This window comes from Thunnus thynnus, chromosome 10 (assembly GCF_963924715.1).
Source record: "Thunnus thynnus chromosome 10, fThuThy2.1, whole genome shotgun sequence".
NCBI classification, from domain to species: domain Eukaryota; kingdom Metazoa; phylum Chordata; class Actinopteri; order Scombriformes; family Scombridae; genus Thunnus; species Thunnus thynnus.
The window spans coordinates 7107281-7129793 of NC_089526.1; the positions used below are offsets into that span (position 1 = coordinate 7107281).

Sequence of the window (22513 nt, forward strand, 5' to 3'; positions counted from 1 at the left end):
CCAAGCCTAGATATCTAAACTTGTGCAATATTTTACTTTATTTCATTGCCGTATCTATTCTTAAGTCAGCAAACTTTAAAATATTAATGTATTTTTGAAGTATTCAACGCCAGCAGTCATAAAGAGAACCTGGCAGCTTCGCCCATGTTGTTACTTCGTACCCGGATTATCTACATGTATCTATATCTGCCTCATACAGACATAGCTGCCATGATGCTGTCTGACATCTGTTACTCTGTGGGGTTTCATGTGGCCTGCTACACCCATAGAGCAGCGGTTTGCTCCTCCTTAACCCAATTGCTTTAGGAGACTGGTTGTCACGTTTGAGGGATGTCCTCACATTGTTTCGATACACGGGCTCCCTGCCCTGTGACCGGTGATGTCACCGCCTGCATGTTGTCTGACGAGACGGGGAGAAGCTAGGAAGCATTTGGCCCACCCTCAGAGGTTTCCGAGTTGACAAAACGCGGAATGAGTAGGAGGGGAAAGGGGCGTTGCGGGAGGGCACAGAAGATTGGCACCTTTTTAGGATTAGTGCTTCCTTGATATTCTGCAGCGTAATCCCGGGCCGAAAGGAGAGGTTAACAGATGAGAGAATCACGGCGAGCCAGTGAAAGAGAATTAGCCCACCTCGGAACAGGGCTCTGAAGAGAGAGAGGGGGGGGAGTAGAGCAGGGAGGGCAGTCCAGTGGGGGGTTATTTTGTGAACTGCCGCTTTTGTCCGGGGCCTTGTCAAACATTTAGTTTCATTCTTTTGCAGTGGGGAGTCATGCTTTGTGTGTTTAGCCTACAAATGGCATGAGAAAACTCAGAGAGAGGAAAATGTATTTGCTCATGCTCATTGTGGTTCTGCCAGAGGAATTGATTCTGATGTACACACATGTGAAGCATCTTTAAACTAGTTAGTAGTAGTTGATAGTTTGCAGAAGGGGTAGAGCCAAAACACAACTTCTGATTCTGCCTCAATCAGCCAGTCAGCCTTTTTTTTTTTTTTTTCTTAGGTTGCTACCAAGCTTAGCAACCCCCTTTGCCCATGTTCGCAGAAACTATGGCAACAAACGAGATTCCCCCACCTCACCCCACCCTTTCCCATTGCCACCACCACCACCTCTTCTTGCCCACCCCCTGCTCACTCTCACTGGGCGGCCCCTGATGCACCAGCTGCTGCGTTGCGTAGCAGCAAATAGTCATCAAAATGCCATCTTTGCAGGCCTTCACCACCTCGGCTGCCATAGGCGCAACCTGCTTGCCAGTGTATGTATGTGCGTGTGTGTGTGTGTGTGTGCGTATATGTGTGTTAGATTTGAGGGAGGAGGGGGTCACCCCAGTTGAGGTGGATATGTGCCATAATTGAGCTGTGTTAGATGTTGGCGAGAGTCAAGGCACAGTGTTGCAAATGGGATGCGCTTTTTTTTCCCGAGCTGATTCAAGACATCAGGCTAAGTTGGAATGTGTGTGCGTGTGTGTGTGTATGTGTGTCTAATTGTGTATGTGCACGTGTGTTAATCTGCATGTGTGCATTTGTGTAGCAGCACCAAGTGTGTTTGTCTGCAGGGGTTGTACTTTGTGTGTTTTTTTTCCAGTGTGTGCAACACACACCAACGCTGGCAGCTGGGTGCCTACAGTACCTGCCTGCTGCACCGCTATTCTCTCACACCCACACACAGACACACACACACGCACACACACACACACACACAGTCACTCTCTCCTTCTCTCTTCCTGTCTCCCCTGATGGGGAGTGGAGTAGATGTTGGGGACCGATAGTAGCCCAGTGCCACTTCCTGGTCTTGCTGATAAGCTCTCTGTGCTGCAGATGGCTATCACTTAAAGGGTCCACACATGTGTTCATGCACACGCATACACGCACACACACACACACACACACGCAGCCTTGCTACCTGTTGACAAGCCGTAGCACAGCCCTCCCGCTGGCACCGCAGTAGCAGCAGAGGCTCTGGTTATCTGCTTGATTTCACTTAGTGTGTATGCATGTGTGTGTGACAGAGAGCGAGAGAGAATAGGTGTATGTGTATTGTTTCGTTCACACATACACGCAGGGCCCCCTGTGAGAGGTGGAGTGATGTATTGAGGGAGAGGGCTGATTAATGAGGAGCGTTTATTAGAACATCTGTGTCAAAGATGGCGGAGAAAGAGGGAGCGAGAGAGACAGAGAGAAAGATGGGAAGAGAGAGAGAGAGAAAGGCACACCGTCTTTTGCAGGCCTCTTGTTTGTTGCCTGGAGCTGCCTTAGCCCAGATATACTGTAAATAAAACATGGCAGGCTGGAGGAGAGGAGTTCATTATACGTCTGACTTAGAGGAGAATTCTCCTTTCTTTAAATGTATGGCTTTCAGATGGATCTTTAGCTTGGGAGTTGACTGCCAGAACCAGCTTAAACTGGAATGTGTGGTCTGCTGCTCTACCAGTAGTCATCCCAAATATTCCTCCTTTTTTTTCGCAGGGCAGTAAATCAAGAGCAAAACCTGATTCTCTGATTTGCATCGGCTTTTGTCAGGAATGAACGGGAATTATCACTTTAAAACCGTAGAAGGTTGAACTTGTCACTATTTCCTAATATCATTCTTGCACGAATGCAAAAGAATGAACTTCTTCATTCATAAATATATGACCCATTAAAAGGGCGATTTTGACCTCCTAATCTTAACCTGAACTCTATCAGGGTTTTCATTGAATAGAGGCTTTTCAATATACGTATAAAAGACCGCTTTGTTACACTGTGCGAGTCCACACGCAGACCTCTTCACCCTCCTGTTTTTCATCATGACGACATGATGCACCACAGCACGGTTGGCACAAATTCACACCCAGCTGCAGTCATCAACGTGACTCTCGCCTCACTTGCCTATATTTGACTTTGAAAACATAAGCATCCCAACCGGTGTGACAAGAGCGCGACTACAGGCAGGTACGGTGAGAGTCACGTCGGTAACGATCAGCGGTTGAGATCGGTCGTCACTCATAAACTCTTCCTCAACGTTACATCGCTTTTGTTCACTCTTATCTGTATTTTAACACAATTGGACCAAGACCTGGGAGCTAGCACAGCCAATGTCTTTGAGGACCTTGAGCTTTTGTTTTGTGTGGTGTTGTCGGTCACAAATGTTACCCTTTTATAGGTGAAGATATCACATGAAGCCGGTTAAAAAGCTGACTAGCTTTCGCTTTAGCTCAGCCTTCAGCAAACCCCTTCATGCTATAGTTTTGAAAGAGGAAATATGGCTACTTTTGCATCCTCACATGAACATTGCACACATGTTTGTGCCACCTGTAAAGTCTTTTTTTGGTGTGTCACTGATGTGTGCATGTGTAAAACAGAAGAAAATAGACTTGAAGCATAAAAATACAGCTCCAGTTGTGGTTAGGGTATGTGTTATGATGTATAGTGTGAGTCAAACGCAACTTATTACGTAGGCCTTTGTAGACATCTGTATGGATTAAAATAGAAGTGTATCTGTTCCATCAGACACTTCTGAGACAGAAGACTGACAAAACATGGCTGAGACACTTCCGTTGTAGACTCATCTTTAGATTTAGAAGTGGCACTAGGAGCATAAGGTGCATACAGCTTGATAAAGAGGTCGGGAGATCATAGATCAACCTTTCTTATGGTGCAGCTCCCACCGTTCGCCCTCCTTTTGTGCAGAGGAGCTGGAACCAGAGAACCAGAATCATCATGTAGCAGTTCATTGTGCTCGCGACTGCCATGCTGCTCTGCCAGAAGGTTCCCCCGCCATCCTCCAAGTGCATATATTATAGAAAATGATAAAGATGGCATACCTGTAATTTGAAAACAGATGGTTTGGTTCTTTTGAATATTTATAACAATCAAAAACAATTTCTCCTGCACCAACCTCGCTATTCACCCGGAGGCCACCAAGGTGTTAAAACATTCATTTTAATGAAACTGAAAGGGAAAAAAAAAAAAAAATATCTCGCCTCTTTGTTTTTCTCCGGGAAAGGAGGATGGTTGAAGTAAATGTAGAGAGGGCAAAGAGTCAACTGTAAAGGGGGGAGACGGGAGCACACATGCGTCTGAGAACGACATGCTCTTTGCAGCCCGCAAACTGCTTGAAGTTGTTGTCTTTAACAGATTGTATAAATAAAGAGCTGAGAAATAAAAGAGGTTTATCTGTTTACATCGCCCGACTCCCCAGATGCTGATATTAAATAAGCTGTTATCTTCTTTCCTTTTGAAGGTAAATATCTTTTCTGCTGATTTCAACAGATGTAGAACTCAGTTGACCTTATAATTTACCCACTCTGAAATAAAAATGTTCAGACAAACTCAACGGCATTTGATAAAAAAGAACAGATAAACCCTTGTTTGATTTAATTTGTTTTACCTTTAGTAGACGAGATCAGAATTTTCTGCATGTCTGATATTTTTGAGTTGGCTTTTTTTAGTGCTGGGTTTTACTGTGTCCCTATCTTTTATTTGTTTTGACAAGCTACAGTGTTACTGCATGTTTCACAAGCTTTAATATTATGTCTGTATTTTCCACAATGAGAATCTAAAGTATCTCTATCGTTCTCTCTCCCTCTCTCTCAATCAATCTCTCTCTTTCAGAGTATGATTTCCTCCATTGTGAACAGCACTTACTATGCAAATGTGTCGGCGGCGAAGTGTCAGGAATTTGGGCGCTGGTATAAACATTTCAAGAAGACAAAAGATATGATGGGTAAGCAAAACGGAGGGGCGCAAAGTATGGTGTCACACTTTTGTCTCTTTGCTCACACACACACACACACACACACACACACACACACACGTACACACCAGTCACCAACACAATATGTTCTCTAACCAACCGTTTCTTTGTCTTCCTGCAGTCGTATGAAGCAGAAATACATTTTTATCTTGTTATCTAATAATTCCACACAGTTTAGCGGTCCAAACACAGCGTTATCCTTCATTTATCCATTACCGCTTTAACACTAATATTAAAGCCAAATCGAGGCCTCCGACTATTTTATATTTTTGTCGGTTTTACGAGTATAACGCTTTAGTTTTCCATGAACAAAAGGCAGCGATGACTTCAACAGGCCACCGCCTAGTCTGAAATTCAATTAGATTTTCTTATCAACCCTCTAACAACGCATGCTTTATATTATCTAAAAAAAATTCCCCTTTGACCCACCAGGAAATGAGGTTATATAATACCAGTAGCACCCTGACTGGAGATAGAATTCCGATATATTTTTATGTCTTTTGATTAAACAGAACACCACTCTGTTGCGGGGCTCATAAGGCAGTATAATGTTGAGATATTAGGCTTAACAATCTGTTGAGCAATCTTTTTTTCTTTGCCAGTGTGTTACTGCTCACGGTGATGACAGATGAGATATTATATCAAAATGTTTTCACAGCCTCCATGCAAATAGCATGTTGTGATCATATCTTATCTGATGGGGTTTTTTTTTTTTTTTTTTCTTCTGTTAAAGTGGCAACATACGCTGGGAACATTATTTACTTCAGACCTGCTGTACTTGTGTATTCTCTCGTATACTCCTACACATTTTTGTAACAACTGTTTTTTTTTTTGGTATTTTCTTCAAAAGTTAGGCTACAGCAGCTGTCAGTCTGGCCTTAGACATGCTGGTCTGGTGTTTTAAATGTCATATTTCTGCTTAGCTGGAGTGGGAGAGAAGCACTGTAAAAAAAAACCATAACCCTGTGTTTCTTTCTTCTCTCTTTCTTTCTGTGTGTGTGTGTGTGTGTGTGTGTGTGTGTGTGTGTGTGCGTGTGTGCGTGTGTGTGCGTGCCCTGCCATCCGACTGTGCAGGCATGCGCCAACCCTCCCAGCTGGAGGGCTACCTGGGGACATGTGTCCTCCGTGAGAGCCCACGTGCCAATGCACTAGGTATGTCGCATCCTGGGCACACAAACACACACACACACACACACACACACACACACATACACACACACGCTCTTGTTTTTGACACTACGGGTGACATTGTGTGCACAGTCATTTCCTGAAGACTTACCCTAACCTAATCACTACGTGCCTAACATCAACACTACGTGCCTAACATGGCATTAGCAATCAATAGATAGTTTTATTTCCAAATCTTTCATTTTCCACTTTTCCAAATGTATTTTTTCATTGAACATAAGCTCTCCACTTAGCTTAAAGAGTGACCAGTAGTTGTTGGTGTTTGTTGTTATTAACAATTAATTATACCAATGTTATTCAATGGTGAGATTATGAATAACATTACACTATGAATATGACCGCTCAGGTGGTGGCACAAGGCTTCCACAGCGGAATAAATGTCACCGTTACTGAAGGCCTGCAGATGAATATCAGCTTGAACAAAGTTAAAGGTCTTGCGAGTTTCACCACAAACATAACGAGACACGAATATCTCATATTTTGGCTAAAGTTTGCAGCGAAGTTAGTCATCGAATCGCTGCTTTTGCTTCTTCGCTTCCCGTTGAGTCAACGAGCGGAAACACGGACAGCACCGCTCTGCCGTTGCAACCCACATTGTGGTCAGAAGGGGGGTTCACGTCCGTAGTGATGAGTAACTGATTGCTTATTTGAAAATGTGACTAAGTAACTGATCACCTTACATGACTTACATGGCACAAAAATAATTCGTACTCTAATGTGGCTTTATGTTTGGGGCATGGAGCGAGTGATTTTAGTGCTTTTTACAGTGGATGCTTTTGTATGTTGCACTTGTATGACTGATCTGAAATTCGGACGTGCAGTTTCCGAGATGTTGGTATCTGCTGGCAATCCGGAGACGCCCGTAAACACCGGTGAATATTTGGGTTTAGTCAGGTTTAATCTGTCCCTCACACAATCAAACACCAGTAACTATCACTAAACAAAACACGCTTCAACAAAACAACCCCAACACTATCCATCTGTGCTCGTATTTCTACTAGTGGAAGAAGTTGGTAACCCTACACACACACACTTAGCAGGAAAAAAAAGCCATCAGCCATCAGCTACTGCGGCTGGGAGTTAAGAGTTGCTGCCCGCTGCAGGGACAGCTAGCGGCAGCTGGTGTCATCTCTTGCTGCGTTCACTTGCCCTCAGACATCAGAGTTTCGCTCTTGTAAATGTCTGACCAGCCACAACTTTGTCCAAAACTGGGGTGGCGAGGTATTTTTTTAGGGGTAGCAGCTGCCACCCTGGTTGATCCGCCCCCGCCAATCCTAAAGTTTTAGTGCTTTGCCTGGTGGGGACCTGCTTTTTGTCTCCATAATGTGACTTTGTGAATAGAATTTTGTCCTCCGTACCTTTTTGATTAATACAAGTACATAAACACACTCAACTCATTTGTCTAACTTGTGAGGAGCTACGTTCCTTCCTTAATGCCTAAACTGAACGCTTAATGTTACATGCCTGACTCGCCTAAACTGAATCCCAATTATAATCTTATTCTTAAACCCAAAACCAAGTAGAACTTTAAAGTCGCATTAAAATAAAAATGGACTTATTCACTTTGTTAGCTCCTTCTCAATTGGAATTCGGAATTGATCTTACCTTCACCCTTTTCATCTCAACCTATAATAACCTCTAATATATAATCTAATCTTTTAAAATGACTCAAGTGGCAACATGCTACATTTTTAAACTGTATACCCTGGTTACACCTAAACATAAAGTCTCTTTTTAAAGTAGAATACATCAAAATGCTATTTCCTCCTGACAAAAACAGTTAAACTGTACGTTTCAAAGTGTTTTTTGCATTCCCCCCTCTCTCTGGGGACATCAAGTCGTGATAAGAACAAAAACCACAAATGTGTACGTACACACAGGCAGCGATAACATCTGAAGATGTGCTCGCACACATTCACACAAACCTGGGCGCCCACGTGTATGTTAGCCAAACCCCAGACACAAAACCCTGGCACATGAGCCTCAGGTGTCCGCTGCATGCCTGCGGCAACTCCCCCAACCTCAATATTCATGACGGGCTGCTGTCTGCTGTAGGTTGCCACAAATGGCAGGAAGAGCGAGCGCTGGTGAAACGCCAAGTTCGAAAGGCTGGAAGAGAGAGTAGCGTGGTCATCCCTTTGTGCTTTTGGCAGCGTCGTCATATGTGACTCCGCATTTACTTCACCGCACTGCATTTAGCAAGGACTTTGAGCCTGAAGTCGGAGGGAATAAGTACCTGGTCACAGGTACTGGCAAGCTACTCTGCTTCTCTGCCAGCTGAAGTGGTGTTACCAGCCGCCAGCAAATGTGGTGTCTCTTCTTTTGACGTGGCAGTACAGGGAAGCCAAGACAGGAGAGAGAGTTGGGTCACTTTGTATGTCTCTCTCTCTCTCTCATTCCCTCTCTCTCTTTCTCTCTCTCTCTCTCTCACACACACACACACACTGATACACACTCCCTCCCTCCCTCCCTCCCTCCCTCAGCCCACATCCCATTCCCATTGTGTGTTTAATCCGGGGCTCTTTTGTGGCAGGATTCCACACGAGGACTCCCGCTTCTGTGGCAGCCTTTTTCTCCCAGGGCCTGCCATGCTCTTCTGTCACCCCTTCTCTTTTCAATTTGCATGGAAATGCCTCCGTGTGCCTGTGTGTTTGTGTGTTGTGAGCATGCCCCCCAGCAGTCTGTGCGAGCGAGCATATGCACACACACACACACACACACATTCACATATGAGTGAATAGGCACGCCATACCATCAGAGCCAGGGAATGCCAGGGATTATGGGAAGAGATGTGATTATTACCAAGATTTTTTTTTTTTTTGTTTTGTTTTTCCCCCCACATCATTTGTTTTCGACAAACGCTCAATAGACCCGTCTTGGCCGGGTGTTTTGTGCTTGCTGACAGTTAAGAAACAGGCAGCTCAAACACATGATTATTGTGGGTATTTTTGGAAAACATCCATGCACTTAATCTTTCATCTGCTGAAAAATTCAGCTTGTTGAAGACTCCCCCCCCCCCTCTCCAGCTCCCCCCTCCCTCTTCTCCACAACAGCAATTTACGCTTTTCACAATCCCATACGATGCTTTTCTGTGGGATGTGGAGGCCGCAGCATACTTCTAAGGTGTTAATGTTGCCATCCGTATGAATTCTTAAACGCTGCCCCCTCACTCACTCACTCAGTATAGTGCATGCAAAAAAAAAAAAAAGCCTCAGCATATGTGAATTCCTTAAAGACAGGCGGAAACGTGAAAACATTCAGCCGCTCCAAATGCTCATTCACTTCGCTGTGGGTAGTACTTTGAATGTTAAATCATTGTTTTCATCCTCTAAGCACATAATTTAAACCTGTCTTAAAATATTCCCCAGCAGCCATTATGGCGTTAAAGATTCCCGAAGCAAGAGATGCCGCAAAACTCTCCGAAATGCCATTAAAATGAAGGCATCTAGACTTTTTTTTTTTTTTTTTCAAGTCAGATCAGTTTTGGTACATTCAAACAAGAGCATTTCTCAGGTTACATACTGTATCCTACGATGGCCTGCCTCCATTCACTGCTCCCTACATTTATATTTAGGCCATCCTCCCCTAAAAATGTCATATTGGCTAGCTTGTGTTCCTTATTTTAGAATTAAGGATGTATCTAGTGAATCAGATTTATCAGCATTGCTTCTGCCTTTGTGGACACACACACACACATTATTCCTGTACCTTCACATACACACACTCCACTGTCTCTCCAAGATTTTTTTTCACATGATGAGGCCACAGACGTTCTGAACTTAATTTCGAAGGCATGGGTTGTGGAAGACACAGGTCAAACACAATGAAGCTCTTTTATCTGAGTTTCCATCTTTTTCTTTTTTTAACCAGTCGTTGGCTGATCAGCTGTGTCATATCCAATCAGGGAAGAAAGGGCCTGTGAAGGGCACTGGTTAGGAAGCAGACATCTACACTAAGATACTAAGTCTTTTTTTTGTTAGCACTTACAAATGTGAATATGTGCTGAGTTGATCTGATGGCTATGATTTTGAGATTGAGGTTTCACTTTCTGCAGATTCTTGTAGTTTGGGTTTGTCCTCTGTTCTTCAGTGGCTACAGTCTCCCCTCCTGTGTTTTCTTTGTGGTGTTTAATGTAGACTTTTAAATAGTTGACCCTGTCCTGTTTCTCATCTCTGTGTCCCTCGCCTTGTCTTCTCCTCCTCCAGCTGAGATGGACGGCCTGTCCGACCTCTCCCCACCCGGCTCTAACCACAACCACAACCACAACCACAACCACCTGGGCTTCTCCCAGCAGCAGCAGCCCATCCCCGGCAGCACAGCAGAGCAGACTCCTTCCTCGCCGGTGCCCCCAATGCCTCACGCTCCACCACCACATGGTGGTCAGACAGGCGGCCGACAGCCCCAGCTTCCCGGTCTACACCACCCAGGCCTGGTGTCCACGCCCATCAGTCCCCAGCTGGTGAACCAGCAGCTTGTGATGGCACAGATCCTCAACCAGCAGTATGCAGTGAACCGGCTGCTGGCGCAGCAGTCCCTGTCGCAGCAGTACCTCAACCACCCACCTGTCAACCGCAACTCCCACAACAAGCCTCTGGAGCCACAAGTGGCATCGAACACAGAGGTGTCCTCCGAGATTTACCAGTGGGTTCGGGACGAGCTGAAGCGGGCCGGCATCTCACAGGCCGTCTTCGCCCGTGTGGCCTTCAACAGAACCCAGGTGAGGAGGGAAGACACATGGGCTAGAATAAAAGATACTTCTCTAACCAAAAAAAGCCAAATTATTGTCATTACTAAAATGATTGTCACTCCTAAAAACGACCACTTTATTTCTAGTTTTTATGAGTTGCTTTATATCAATTAGATTTTCATTCCCCTTCCTTCTTCTTTTTGATAAGGAAGCTCTGATTTGGCTGGAGTATTCTCAGATTTAACCAAATTAACTCATAATGCAGGTCAATGGTATTTATGTTTGTCATGGAATATTTGGCCAAAAGCTCCATTTGATACAATAATGACCTACTTTGATAAATTCAGGAATTATTTTATGTACATTGGAACTGAAGTTGTATAATCTTGGAAAACATCCGTATTCGCTACAACATTCAAGGTTGATTAAAAATGTGATTTATTTCTTAATATAATTGAATTTTTTATCTTTAATGTGATGCCCCAGTCTGACCCATATATTCATAAGGTAATAATAGTTTGTTTGACTACAAACAGTACCTTTTAAGATCCCATGAAATGGGCGCTTGATGCTTCCTGGAAAACTGCTGCTTCCTGGAGGACAGTGCATCTTTGGCGGTGATGTCATTCAGCACCAACAAAGTTAAAGGGTGAAACTAATAAGTCTAACCAAAAGAGATTATTCAACAATCCCCCTTTCTCTTCAAACTGCCTTTATCCCCGTAGCTAATACCTCACTTAAAACTGACCCTTCTTTATCTAAGATCCCACACCGACATGTTGTTTCAAAAGTAAATACATCACATTAAGGAAGTCATAAAACATTTTAATGACACCTGTTATACCAAGAAATATTAAGAAAGGCCTGCTGGTTGAATCTCTTTATTTCCATAGCTTTTTTACTGTATCTCATTCATAATTCTCATCCACTCCAGTAATCTAGCACCTCTGTACTGTACTTCAAGACAGCTGGCTGCTTGCCAGGTGAAAGACCCGGGCTCGGTCATGGCGTGCGTTCTCTCTCTGCCAAAATATGTGGTTTCACTTCATAGTCAGAGGCCACACACACACACACACACACACACACACTCACACTCACACTCACAGATACACACAGAAGGCAGTGATAATGTCTTAAGACGTACTGTCTGAATTAGAGGGGGGTGGAAGGAAGTGACAGCAAACCTCATTACGACTCCATTAGCTTTGAAGTTGCTGTGTATGAAAAAGGAAAAAAGCAGAAACTGATAGGGATCTATTAGAATTAGAACATGCAGCAACTCACCCCTCCTCCCCCCCAAAAGAAAATGTGTGTGTGTGTGTGTGTGTGTGTGTGTGTGTGTGTGTGTGTTATATGGTAGAGTCAGGCAGTGGTATTTTTGTGCAGATTGGCAAGCTCCCACACAAACAGTCTTATCTGTGGCTGATATGAGGAATTAGCCCAATGTGCCGTTGGAGAGTTTGCCTTTGGAGGATTATTTATTAGGCATGTGTTTTTTTTCCAGTGTTAATAAAAGGAGTGGGTGGTGGTGGTGGTGGTGGGGGGGAGGTTGAGTTGTGACATGAAGGAGCCGCTGTCGATGCAGGAGGTAGCTCTGAGGAGGCGGAGGGGAGGAGCTGAGGGCACTTTTTTTTTTTTTTTTAAATTTTTTTGGAGAGGAAACTGATTGACCAAAGAGATAGACAGAAATGGTCGATGGCAAAGAATGATAAGAATGCACACACTGAAGAATGCACACACAGACAGACAGACACACACATGTACAGACACACACACACACACACACACACACACACACACACACACAGTACTAATAAAATTAGAAATGCCACTTATGTATCCCATGAATACTCGTGTACATTAAACGCACACAAGTCTTCCTCACCGTAAAAACGTCACTCTTGAGTCTGGTTTCATGCGAGTATCTGTTCATGCTTGTCTGGATACCACAGACCTACCTATTTGAACGTGACACATCTAGTCGCATACATTTTAATAGTCAGACAAACAACACCAAGCACATATTTGCAGCTCTACTCATTTCCCAAGAGGACTTGCGTTATCAGGGAAAAAAAATAAATAAATAAACATAAAAAAAAAATTGAGGATGTTTTTCCCCATCACCTTGTTTTATTACCAAATCACACCTATTGATGGTGAGAGAAGCGGAGCGATGGTTCGCACAGTGTGTGGCCAAGAGCTGATGAAAAGGCCCAATCACACGTCTCTGATAATGGAGTCATCGCTGTCTCATAATGATGGAATTGAGCGCTATTGAAAAGTAAACAGAGGATACACTGATTGCCCGCCGTACAAGACTTTCACATTTTCAGGCTTGTAGCTGCAGCTCTTATCCAGAGAAACATACGGCTCTAAGAATATGTCCAAGATGTGTGCAAAATTACACTTAACCCAGTTTAATGCCTTTAAAGGCTACGCACAAGCTTCAGAAAAGTAGTTTTGTCATCCAAGAATGATCATTGATGAAGTGGTATGAACTGACACAACAGAATAATATTTTTTTTTTACTACAAGACAAAAGCTCTGTAGAGAGTCATGAGTATATGGAGGAGGACGAGAGTATGTAAAGTTTTCTTTGATAACATGTTTTTTACAACGATGGTGGGCATACAGTGGATGCTTATCGTAGAGGAAGCTTTTTAGAGATGAAGACACTGACACTGGACTAAAAAAAGAAAAGTAGATACACGGGAAAAACCTGTTACTCTACCTGCCTGTTTGAAAACACTGTGTTGAGTAAGAATCTGGTCTAAATACTGAAATACTGAGTCCCTAAAAGGCAGCATTAGTTTACAGTTTAAGTGGGTATAAGAGCGACATATCTCCATTGTCATTAGAGTTTCCTTTTACACTTATGACCCTCCTGTGAGCTCTTCTTTTCCGCTCTTTATTTTTTTTTTATGTCGTTCTCCCTCTGCTGCTCCATCACCTCATCTTCATCTTTTTTACTCTCTTTGCTTTCTCCCTCTCTTCCTTCACCCACATCATGCAGGGCTTGCTGTCTGAGATCCTTCGCAAGGAGGAAGACCCTAAGACGGCATCCCAGTCGCTGCTGGTCAACCTGCGCGCCATGCAGAACTTCTTGCAGTTGCCTGAGGCTGAGCGAGACCGCATCTATCAGGAGGAGAGAGAGCGCAGCCTGACGGCTGCCTCTGCAATGGGCTCCGCTCCACTTATCAGCACTCCACCCAGCCGACCTGTACAGGTACCAGAGATTATGTTCCTCTCTTTGCAACCCTGCATTTATGTTGCAGATAGCTTAATGTAAACTTGAATGTTACTCAGTAGGACATAGTTATTAGACTGGAGTTTTAGTTTTACAAACATTTCTTGGAGACAGAGCTGCTCTGTAGATAGAAAAATAAAAAATTAAATAATGTGCAAAGGACTTAATTTATAGTGAGGTAGCATTAGAATAGCAAAAGGAAAAGTCAAGGGGTAGAGACAGATTTATACTTATACTTAAGGTTTTCTGGTGGTCTTGTTGTAGGTGCCTACAGCCCAGGAACTGATTTATGGTTTAACCCATAAATTGTTGTTGCACCACTGCAACACGAGATGAATGTGGCACGCATTATAAGGCAGTATTATGCGTCTGTTATACACCCAAAGTAATCATGTTCACATGATTTTATTCACTTTGTAAAAGGGAACAACAATCATGGAAAGAAGAAGTGAATTTTTTTTTTTTTTCTAGATCTCACAGCAATAAATTTGATGACATAAATGATTGATTGGTATAAATGAGAAGTTTAACCTTTGGTAATTGTTTTTCATTATCAACAAATGCTATCAGTGGTGGAGACATTTAGGATAAAACAGAAAGCCACCCAAGGAGACCAATTACATCTTGGACCAATCACAGACGTGTAGTTACATTTTTGAGGGATACACATCAGCTGTTGTGGAAGCCTTTATGTAGCTACAAAGCCTGAATGTAGAGCAGCGGTTTTCAAACTTTTTGTGCCCAAGGCACACCGAAGGGCAAGCCAAAATCTCAAGGCACGCTCGTATTCATTCATCGAGCAAAATAATCTCTATAACGCATTATCACTCTTATCATTCCAAATAAAATTTGACAAGCAGCTATATTACTCATGAAATTTTTATTAAAAATAATTCAAGAATTCATTTGAAACTTTGTAAAATTACAGCAAAGCAGCAACACACACATTTAAACCAGACAGGTCACAAAATTAAAAATGAGGTAATGGAACTGAAAAGAGGGAAAGATACATAGCAACAGAGTATACATTGAGTTGAAAAAAAAAACTGAGTCTAACATTGTGAAGAAAAAAGAGATGCATTGACAATGAAATAATTGGCATGCAAAAAGTGAATACAACCACTGTATCAATGCAGCTGACATCGAGTTGAAAAGAAAATCTTTAGTCAGAAATTGTAAACGTAACTTAAATATGAATCAGCATTAAAACATTTGTTATTGTAAATATTTTTTGCCTACTTACAAGCTCGTGAGATACGTGCCTGTCGATGCTCACAGATTTTTTTTGAATCCTTGGTTGTACTGAGGAGAAGGCCACTCGCAAGTCCTATTCAACAGAGAGGCGTGACCTCCTGTTGCTCGTCTTGTAAACCAGAGTAGAGAATGCCAACTCACACAGGTACATAGTAGGGAAAAGAAGAAGTTGCTCAATAGCGTGGCGGGAGATGGTTGGGTACTCTGATGCAGAAGCCAACCAAAAGTGATCCGGTGGCAGCTCACTAAATTTGACTTTAATTGTGCGGTCCATACGGAGCTCTGCGCATACCTCTCTGAGCTTTTCTGTTGAGGATCCCTGATTGAATGGGTCTCGAATCCAGTCATAGTCCTCGATGTTGGCCACACGTGGAAAATAGCGCTCAAACCTCTCTTTTAATGTCTGAAGGTGTTCGGCAAATACAGCGCGCTCTCTGGCTGCCTGTGGCACCGCTGATGCCAGTGGGAACATGTCCATGGAGCCCTGTTCCAAAACCTCGTGCCACAGGATAAGCTTGCCCATAAACCCCCGAATCTTGTCTGTGGATGATAGAATGTTTTCATTCCTGCCCTGAAGCTTGGCGTTTAACTCGTTGAGATGCCAAAATATGTCTGCAAGGTAAGCCAGCTTGGCGCACCGCTTCTCATCCGCGAGCTTGTCCTTATGTGGGACAGCGTGTTCACTTGAAAATTCCAAAAGCTCTTCTCGAAGCTCATAAAGATGGGACAGGACTTTCCCCCTTGTTATCCTCCTTCACACTGGCTGTCAATCAGGGCCTTTGATGTGTCACACACTAATCATTCCCACCATCCAGCAAAAAACTAGAGTTAAGTTTGACAGAAACTTTTTAGAAAACTTTTTTTTTAGGGTACAGAATTTGCCTCTGTATTGGGAAATGCTTGTGTACAAGGTAGTAATACTAAATTAAAGTCATTCATAACTTTTTGTATAGTTGTATATTGCAATAATAATTTATGAAATCCCACAGCACACTGGTGTGCTATGAGGCAAGTCCAGATGTGCTGTGGGATTTTGTGATAACCAGTTTGGGAACCACTGATGAAGAGTATCACTACTTGGTTCAACAAAAAGTACTTGCTTAGCCAAATCCAGTTCTGGAGAACAAGAATCCAGTCAGCTTACTAGATTCCAAACACATTTTTTTTTTTGTCACAGTACTGCTAAATAAACCACTTCTGCAAGTTCCTCTAATGCACAACCTTGTATTCCTGGGCCAATGCTCCGCCATTGAGGATTGAAGGCAGAGATAATTTCGAGCGACTCTGCTTCTGAGAAATGTTTGTGTAACCAACACATCTCTCTGAACCAAATTAGAATATAATGAAACAAAACGAATTGTTATTTGAAGTTCCCAATGGCTTAAAAGAGAGCAAAATTGAAAACTCTTTCTCTTGGATCGATAAAAAGTGCAGCAGTCATAAAAATTACAGCAAAGAGAAAACAATGTGTGTGAAGGGATTCATTCCTGTGAACTGTCTGACCATTTCAAGATATTATTGGTATTTGTACAGTCAGTGTTGAGAGCAGGTATGGAGGTGATTTACTGTCTGTCTCTGTAGTGACGTGAGGAGATTTGATCCAGACACGTGTAAAAAGGTCATTCCTGTTTGCACCTTTCAGTGTAAAAAGTGTGTATCTACACTTTATACCGTGCAAAGAAAGACACACTCATGCACTGCTCTCATTAGCGCGCTCTGTGTTTACATGTGACGACAGCGAGTATGCATACAAGCACCACCCTAGCACATTGTTTTGCTACACACCTCACATTCCGCTCCATTGTATCAGGCTGTAACCTGTCTGGAAACACGTGTAATGAGTAAAAGCTGATTCCTTCCGTCAATGTTCACATTAGAGAACATACTCTACATTCTCCGTGCATGTAAATGAGTTCTACATCATCCCCGCCCCTCACCACACAGGTGAGAATGGTGCACAAAATGATGGATAATTTTTTGTGCTAATTTTGACCTTTTACCATGCATTAGACAGCATTAACAGCCCTCCCATTTTTAAAATAAAGCTCACTCAGTGATGACAAGCTCTGTGAAAGATCAAACATCCTTCGTCTTTTAGTCGGTCCCTCATTCAAAATCACTGAGTGCCACAGCACAACTTTTCTACCCTTGCCGCAAATCGGTGTCTCTCATTTGAAAGGTATGTGGCAACGCTCTACCACTTAAGCCCATTTGAAGTGCGGTCAGCTGCATCTAGGAGGTGAGAGGGGCTAACAAAGGCTTCCTCTGTCCTGTCTTCGGTGAAGATGGGACTTTTATTTCGGCGAGGAGCAAAGAAAGACACAAGCACAGGCCCACCCATCTCCAAAATGGAGCCTTCCCCTTAAATTGCTCAGCGTGATCTCAGTCGCCGTCCTTACAAAACTAAAAAGAAAAGAGTGTCATTCTGAAGCAGTGGTGCTTAACTTAAAGCAGGGCCACTTTGCAGTTCACAGCTCACGTTTACAATCAGAGACTGTGTCAGTTCAGGACAGAGATTCAAAGTGAAAGAGTGGCCCTTTCCCCAAGAGAATATTTAGGTAAAAAAAAAGAAGAAAGAAAGAAAAAGTCATTTTTGTTTAGCTAAAAAACCAACTGTTAATATTCTAATGTGTTCCCTAGAAGCAGAGACGGAGGTTTGGAAGTATAACTTTTTGGTTTTCAACAGTCGCGGTGGGTGAAATAGACATTACTAATCCACCTGCTTGCAGAATGAATATACCAAGGGACTTTTAGCATATCTGAAACCATTTTATGGAGCTATATAGACGCATAACAGAACAGAAATAGGTTTGCAAGATAAACAATGAACACAATGACTACTACATGATTTATATCTGTAACCATTTCAAACATGATCCAAAGCTGCATGCAAAAGCTTCTGGTTTGTGGTTTTTTTTATTTTCACATCAAGAATGCTGTTCGCACATCAGTAGTATATCTCGAGGCCTAATATACTTCACCTGTATGACTAAAACCCATCGACATTCATCATATAGACCTGTTCCGACACAAGGCAATTCTCACATGCACGTCCACGAACACACACACACACACACACACACACGTTCGTACACTCATACACCTGGCCATCTGCCAGCCTCTCCTATGGAGCAATGCAGTGTGAATTTAAGCACATAAATCAGCCAGGGTGGCAATTGAGCCAGAGACAGAGGAGGGTTTTTTATAGGCCTCATAAAAACAGATGCAGAGGTATGTTTCTCTCACGTGTGTTGATGGGTCGGCTCAACTCCCCCCCCCCCAAAGCCAGTTAGTGCACATCCCAGCCTTAACAATTAGCTTGACATGGTAACCTACCACTCAGACTGAAAAGCCCGAGCTGTCATAAAACAGGATGAAAGGCCCGGCGACGCTCCGACATTCCATTTTCACCACAAATTTGAGGATTATGTGATTGTTTTTTTTTTAACACACAGGGGTTCATGTGAGGCGTCTAGACAAATACTTGAATATATATCTATATTTTATCACAAGCTGTATCGCGAGTTAGTAGCTGTTGGTGTTATTATGGTTTATTTGAATGCCATGCGCTTGTACTCATACCCAACCCCGTGGATGTCTCCTTTCAAAAGGACTCGTATGGAATGATTCATATGCTAATGGTTCTTGGGTAATGCTTTTATTAGGATACTTGTTACCTTGTCAAAGGATTTTTGTCAAGATCCAACAAGCCGCTGAATGAAGATGATTTGATTTCACTTGACTTGCATTTATTTTTTAATCATCAGCTTGACATAAGAATAATAACATTTCGTACAACACTTCTAAGTGTTTTTGAGTAACGGTGGTGCTGTGTGTGGGTGTTCAGTATATATGTGTGTGTGTGTGTGTGTGAGATATATGCATGAATGAGTGTGCTCGCATGCTTGTGTTCAGCCAAATTCCCTTTTATTTTTTCCTCATGTGAGCCTGAACAAATATGGTTGTGTTGTGTTCCCGATACTGTAGCCCCGGAGGGAAGACTGTAACAGCGTAAGGCCCGAGGACTGGAATCCCCGAATCCCCGTGGGCATTTCCCCTGTGAGCAAACAACTCCACCCCCCCTCACCTCTCACCCAGCACCACCAATTTGAACAAACACGTTCTCGTAGACGATTCACACACCGGAGCTTGCATGCAGCTCATTGATATTTCAGTATTTACGTGTTTTGTAAAGCAGGAAACAGTAAAAGAGCAACATGTTAATTTATCTTTCAAGTGTGAGGTTAATGTTCTCTTTTTGTTCGGTTTTGGTTTGAAATATAGTCAAAGATATATATAGTAAAAACACACAATTTTATCATATTCAAAAAGCTTTATATTCACCATAGTTTTTGCTGAATTTGGTGTCAGAAAGTCTGGAAATATTGTTGCTCAGTTACAAAACGTGTACAGTACAGTCACACATAACTGATAATGCTATGTAGTGGCTCCATCTGCATGAGATACAATCAAGAATTCAATATCTGACAATGTAATAGTTTTAAATGGAACATGTGAGGGATTTTGTGTAGGATTTTCTTGATTTTCTTTGTCGTCATTATTTCCACCAGGTGAAACCGTCGCCTCTGCCCAGCGAGTGGAATGGCAAGACAGAGAGCTGCATACTCAACATCAACTCCACCATCTACGATGAGATCCAGCAGGAGATGAAGAGGGCCAAGGTTTCCCAGGCCCTGTTCGCTAAGGTTGCAGCATCCAAGAGCCAGGTACCCAAATACACCCTAAACAACTCAATACTTAGTGAGTGGTGAGAAACATACATCAGCTTTGTGAAAAACTGGTTAAGAAAATACTCCATAAACCAGCATTCCTTCTTTTTTCACCATTGAAGCTATAAATATTCAGAGAAAAGTTGCAAATCATGGCCTTTTGTTCATAATACAAGAAAATATCTAGTATGTGGGAATCTTCAGCAGTATTGATGTGCCAAAAATCCAAACTTTAAACTCCAAACCTTCATATATGACCGCTTTCAGATGTCCAACACGCACACTCACGTGGCTGGTGGATGTTTTGCAAAGATCCAAGGAAGAAAAAATGAAGATCCTTTAGCTTTGTGACAGACTTGTTGGTTTCCAAATAAGCCAAACCTTGACCAGCGGAGCATTTGGCACATTAGTCCGTACAAAGACAGTATCCTCACACGCTCACGTAATGTTTGAACTGCTTTTTGAAGTGATTGTGTTTGCCAGTAAGGTTGACATTCAATACTAAATGCTCATATTCATAAAGTTAAAAGTAAAGAAGTAGAAATGTATTGTGTGTCAGCACGTCATTGCATCAGCGCAATGATTTATCGACATAATGACATATGTCTTCTTTATTGTGGGTTGGGAGTTTAGCAGTCGACAGTGTTTCAATACCAAACAAACTTGTTTATATTAGCTTCGCTCAGTAAGACGAAGGGGCCCCTGTTATCTTCGAGAGAGAGAGCAGGGCGCTCACACAATACAAGCTTGTGTGTGTTGGAAACAGGGGAGAAAAAAAAGAGAAGACACACCACCAGTTTAACTCCTTAATAAAGCAATTTAAAAATGTAGCACTAAGGAGTTATTATTAAAGGTTTTCACGTGTCTGTCGGAGGCAGAGTTGGGAAGATTTCCACAATTGTGCTTGATGAAAAAGATGGGGGGAGAAATAGATCACCAAGGGCGGAATAATCTAGAAATATCTGCAAAGGCTTTATTTTTTTCTTGCTGATTAGGATGATTATACCCTCAGATAGCTTTGTTTTACCAAATTGCAGTTTGATGCACAAACCACTGTTTTTGTTAAGGAGTTCAAAGACTCCTTGGGAGGATGGAAAAAGAGAAAGGGAGAGCGAGGCGGTCGCAGCATTAACTCGCACATGTCTCTCTCTTCTCAAATGATGGTTTGTCTGGGAACAGGTTTCCACCGTGCCTTCTCCACCTCCCCTCCCATCTCTCTGTCTTGCCCCTCTACCTCTCTCTTTCCCCCCGATTTCTGCCTCTCTTTCACGTTCCATTCATGGCAGGCGGGTGTGAATGTGAATTGAGCAGCAGATAAGAAGTGTGCTAATTATGCCTGTGAAAGGGGGCCTGGGAGAGCACTTATCTCTGGCTCCATCTCGTAATGGGCGCTCCCCGGGCAGCTGGTCTCCCCCCTTACTACCCAGCCGGCATTGCCACCGCTACCAGCACCACCAGGCCAGCGGCTGCTCCTCCCCATCAGGACCCCTGAACCCTGAAAATCAGAAAACAGGACACAGTTTTCAGTTGCGGTTCACCCAAAAAAAACCTTGTTAAATCCATAATTTTCCTTATTTGAATCTTCTTGTTTGATGCCGTCGACGGACGATTCTATAGTGTTTTGATTTTTACTTCCCAGAATTCATGTTAGTCCAACAATGTGGGTGGAAATATGAAGTCTTTTCCTTGGATGACTCGATTAGTCAATTAATTGATTAGTTTATTGGCAGAAAATTAAACAGCAACTTTTTTTGTCAGTTAATTGTTTGCAAGAGAAACAGCCAAACATTCGCTGCTTTCAGCTTCTCTGTTTTATATCATCATTGGATATATTTGGCTTTTTGGACTGTCAAAACAAAAAGAGCATTTTGAATAGTCACCTTGGGCTCTGGGAAATTGTAATAGACATTTTATCAACAAATTAAATAATGGATTAGTAGAGAAAATGATAAGCATTTTAATCAGTAATAAAAATAACACTCCTAGATATCAGCAGTTTCCGTAATTACTATCCATAGAATTTCTTGAATGGTATAACTAGTCTTCGATAGTTGAGGTGATGCTGGTTTTAGGATATCTGGTTTTAAAATACCTGAAATTTCATTGTTTTTTATTTTAGAAGTAGACAGAAAAAAAATGTTTCTTGAATATTGGCTCCTGTTCACACATGCTCCCAACAGAAAAGAAGAAACCACATGTGGGGAAGCTGTACCACTTTCTGAAGGTTGTTTGTTTTCTCCTCCTGTGAAGCCATGCTAGATATTGCTGCTCAAGTTAGATACTTAGCTCTATTTACTCCCCAAAAATGTTGTTGTTCCACTGCTGGAACCAGATAAATATTGGTTTTCCTACAAGGGAAGGATTTTTTTTTTTTTTTTTGGGATATTGGGTGTTGGGTAGGTCACCGTAAATTGTTCATGAGCTGATTATAATTTAAATGAAGGAAGAGTAGCAAAATGTATATTTGCAAATAAAATGTTAAATTTGTTATAAAAGGTTAGGTAGAGAGGTTTGGAGCCTTGCAGGCAGAAAAATAACCACTATCCAAGCCTTGGGTGGGTTCTGAGGTTGGGAGTGTAGCCTGAATGTGGTTGGTGATGAGGATGGAGGATGGGCTGGACTGGCAGGATGCCCATATGGGGTCCAGGGAAATAATTGTAGGGGGAGGATGGGG

The 22513-nt window shown here is 42.6% G+C and overlaps 1 protein-coding gene across 8 annotated transcripts in view; it reads left to right on the forward strand.

Annotated features, from left to right (window-relative positions):
- The window catches only part of satb1b (SATB homeobox 1b), a 65658-nt gene that overhangs the window by 24061 nt on the left and 19084 nt on the right, over window positions 1-22513 (forward strand). For 4 of the 8 annotated variants that reach the window (XM_067600672.1, XM_067600668.1, XM_067600670.1 and 1 more), the window contains exons 6-11: window positions 4592-4703; window positions 5808-5885; window positions 10127-10638; window positions 13622-13834; window positions 19097-19168; window positions 19681-19836. In XM_067600672.1, the coding sequence (XP_067456773.1) occupies window positions 4592-4703; window positions 5808-5885; window positions 10127-10638; window positions 13622-13834; window positions 19097-19168; window positions 19681-19836 (1143 nt within the window). The remainder of the gene's footprint in view (window positions 1-4591; window positions 4704-5807; window positions 5886-10126; window positions 10639-13621; window positions 13835-19096; window positions 19169-19680; window positions 19837-22513) is intronic. The other 4 variants (XM_067600673.1, XM_067600675.1, XM_067600671.1 and 1 more) reach the window with 3 other exon arrangements.